This window comes from Mus pahari, chromosome 13 (assembly GCF_900095145.1).
Source record: "Mus pahari chromosome 13, PAHARI_EIJ_v1.1, whole genome shotgun sequence".
Lineage (NCBI taxonomy): Eukaryota > Metazoa > Chordata > Mammalia > Rodentia > Muridae > Mus > Mus pahari.
In genome coordinates this window covers 77,269,170-77,272,436 of record NC_034602.1, presented here as the reverse complement: position 1 = coordinate 77,272,436, position 3,267 = coordinate 77,269,170, and the positions used below count along the sequence as shown (strand labels likewise).

Genomic DNA, 3,267 nt, shown 5'->3' with positions numbered 1-3,267 from the left:
CTGCTCTAGATGCTCCTGCTCTAGATGCTCCTGCTCTAGATGCTCCTGCTCTAGATGCTCCTGCTCTAGATGCTCCTGCTCTAGATGCTCCTGCTGCTGTTGTGCTGACTTCCTTCTATCAAATGCATCAGTTGGGAAAGATGAGAAGGATGTGACTCAGCAATCTGCCGGTGTGTAGCTGGATCCCAACATTAAGCTTGGGGTGGAGCAGTGCCGGTACAGGAGTCAAGAGCAGATATAGAGGTTACATTTCATAGCTAATGTTTCATAAATTTTAAGAGATGATGTCAACTGTAGAATTTAGATGTAATTACGTGTCTTTCATGCTTCTTTTAGAGCCATTGTCTGCAGTGGTAAGTCTCAGCAAGTGTGGGCTAGTCCCCATGGAATCACTCTCCATCCCTTGTCCCTTTACCAGTCACTGAGAAGGAAAACTTAATTTTTATCTTATGCATCTTTCCCACCCTAGTATATGAAGCTTGGGACATATGAGCCTGAAGAGGAAGTGGCAGGAAATTGTCGCAATATGCTCCCTATCATTCCTGAAGTGTTCTAGGTTGGGGAACATCTCAGGCTCTTTTTTCTTTGATCATATTCTGATCAGGGGATAGGGTGGAATTTAATTTTATAGAGTTCAAAACCTGCGTTAGAAAACTTAGTAGAAGTGGAAAGAGAGGAGCAGGAGGCTCATTTTCAATGGTGTCTAAAACTGGGTTCACAATCTCTTATTTTAGGCAGACTGCTCTGATGTGTACACAGCTGGTCCCTGGTAGTAAGCATGTGTGGTTCCCTACATCCCACTTCCTGTGTTGCTGCTGTACAAATGCCTCCTCTTGGAGGCCTCATTCTGCAAACCTTTATGTTACTAAGGAAACATGTCTGGTCCTTCATTGCTCCTCTAATGTCACGTAGGTTGGACAAGAAGCCTTACTCTCTCTAACTTTAAAACTAACATTTATTTTGTGTGCATGTGTGTGCAAGTGCCGTGGCACACATGTGACAGTCAGAGGATGCTTTTGGGAGTCAGTTCTCTTTTTCCACTATGTGAGTCTCTGGGGATCAAACTCATGTCATCAGGCCTGGTGATATGTGTCTTTGCTTGTTGAGCCATCTGGCTGGCCCTCAGAAGCATCTTCTCCATGGTACCAGGGCCTGGTCTTTTCATTGACATTTGGTAATGTACAGTAGGCTTGAGTACCCTTTTATTTTCTGCAGCAGTGTGAGATATCGTGTGCACAGTGACTGAGCTGGCTGTAGACTGTCTGTTTGGTCACCACTGTGGTACCTATCAGTTGTGTTCATTCTCATTTTCCAAGGATGAGACCATAAACCTGATACCTTGCACAGTGCTTAGGACTTATGTAAATTTCCAGAGAACTTTGGATAAAATAAATAAGTTAATGAGTGGCAAACAAGGGGTGAGTATGCTTTTCTTTACTATTTAAATACATATAAATAATAAGCATACAATTCCTGACATTTCCAGTGAGAAAAATTCTTTATTTAAAACAGGCCAATTGCCTTTTCTTTTCCTAGATTAAATAAAATATTCTATAAATAAGAATTTTAAATCCAATATATGAAACCAGTAATAGCAGTCAGGGTTCTCCCACCAATCACCATTTAATAAGGTTTAAATGAAATACTTTGGAATTCTGAAACTAAGTGCTTTTGTGTAGAGGAAGAAGCAATGTCACATTTCCTGGGCAATAATGTCATGTAGTAAGAGAAATTTTATAACGCCTAAGACAGCTACATGCTAGACCACTTAGACTTGCTCTGATATCATTGATAGTATTTCTAAGTCATGGAGACAGTTGATACATTTTATTTCGATAAGAATGGAAGCAAGAAGGGACCTACACTATTTCTAGCCACTTGTATTTATTAATATATGCTTAGTGCTCTTCACATCTTCGCTGCGGAAGGGTAGTGAGTATATTAGCAACAAGGGACTACGGGGACAAAGCTGGAAAGCTTGTGCATACACAAAGTAGCTGCTATGTCAAGGCTGTCAGGGCTCTTGGAAGCGCCATGCGTGGTGCACCTGGGGTTGGTGCACTTTGTTTCCAGGCATCAGTGGCTGCTGAGTGTCTGGGGACATGGTGATATCCATGGTTGCTTCTCCATCACCCAGGGGTGTGGTAACATCAGCACCATAGGTTTCATAAACGTCTGCTAATTCAGGGGTGATCAGTGGGTCTGCAGCTGCAGGGGTGACTCCAAGGAGTCTTTGCCCTGCAGGACCCCTTGCCATACTGGGGATGTGGTCATTGGGGAAAGCAAGAAGTCCTGCATGGGCCCCAGGTGCCATTTGTGAAAGGAGAGCGGGGTTTTCCCGTTTGCCTGGGTTGGCCTCTTGCAGTGGAGAGCCTTCTGGACCTTCTCCCTTTTCAGGGCCTTTGGTAACAGACACTGGGGAATCTACTTCCACAGTAAAGTCTCCTCCCTTGGGTGAATTCTGATTCAGTCTCCTAAGGGTTTGCCTGAAGCCTCCAAATCCTGGGAACAGAGTTCCATAGGCCATGGGAGTTCCTCTTCCTCCCTGGAAAACAAACATCCATCAGTGACACAATTACTGTGTGATATTCGTTCCATACAATTGTATACGATTATATTCACCGAGAAGCTATAAATACTAACACAACTGTGAGTTGGCTGACTGCTTTGTCGAAACACACTTCTTATAGAACTGGCTTTGACGTATAGGGGAGAGGATTCTCCTCTTATCTGGGTAGGGGAAGGCCTCTTTCAGGAAAGGCAGGTCTCTACTACTAAGCCATAGTTAAGAAAACAGTAAGCAGTTGAAAAGGGCTCAACCATCATGGAACAGAGCACACAACCATCATGGAACAGAGCACACAACCGTCATGGAATAGAGCACACAACCGTCATGGAACAGAGCACACAACCGTCATGGAACAGAGCACACAACTGTCATGGAACAGAGCACACAACCATCATGGAACAGAGCACACAACCATCATGGAACAGAGCACACGCTTTATTATGCCTTGGTTGAGGAGGAATGTCTGGGGACATGTTTTCAGTATCCCTCAAATATAGCTCTATGTATGAGTTTTAACTCTTTCCCTCCATCTATCTTTTCTGTCTCCTCCTCTTTCTCATTTTCCCTTCCCCCTTCTCTTCTTTTTCTCTTCTTCCTAACCCCTTCCTTTCCTTTCCTTTCCTTTCCTTTCCTTTCCTTTCCTTTCCTTTCCTTTCCTTTCCTTTCCTTTCCTTTCCTTTCCTTTCCTTTCCTTTCCT

The 3,267-nt window shown here is 43.7% G+C and overlaps 1 protein-coding gene across 2 annotated transcripts in view; it reads right to left on the bottom strand.

The window, feature by feature from the left end:
- Nucleotides 1-1,483: 1,483 nt before the first annotated feature.
- Nucleotides 1,484-3,267, bottom strand: part of Ambn (ameloblastin) — a 13,442-nt gene continuing 11,658 nt past the window's right edge. The window contains exon 11 of one of the 2 annotated variants that reach the window (XM_021211164.1): nucleotides 1,484-2,545. In XM_021211164.1, the coding sequence (XP_021066823.1) occupies nucleotides 2,015-2,545 (531 nt within the window). In that variant the 3' untranslated portion in view covers nucleotides 1,484-2,014. The remainder of the gene's footprint in view (nucleotides 2,546-3,267) is intronic. The other variant, XM_021211163.1, reaches the window with a different exon arrangement.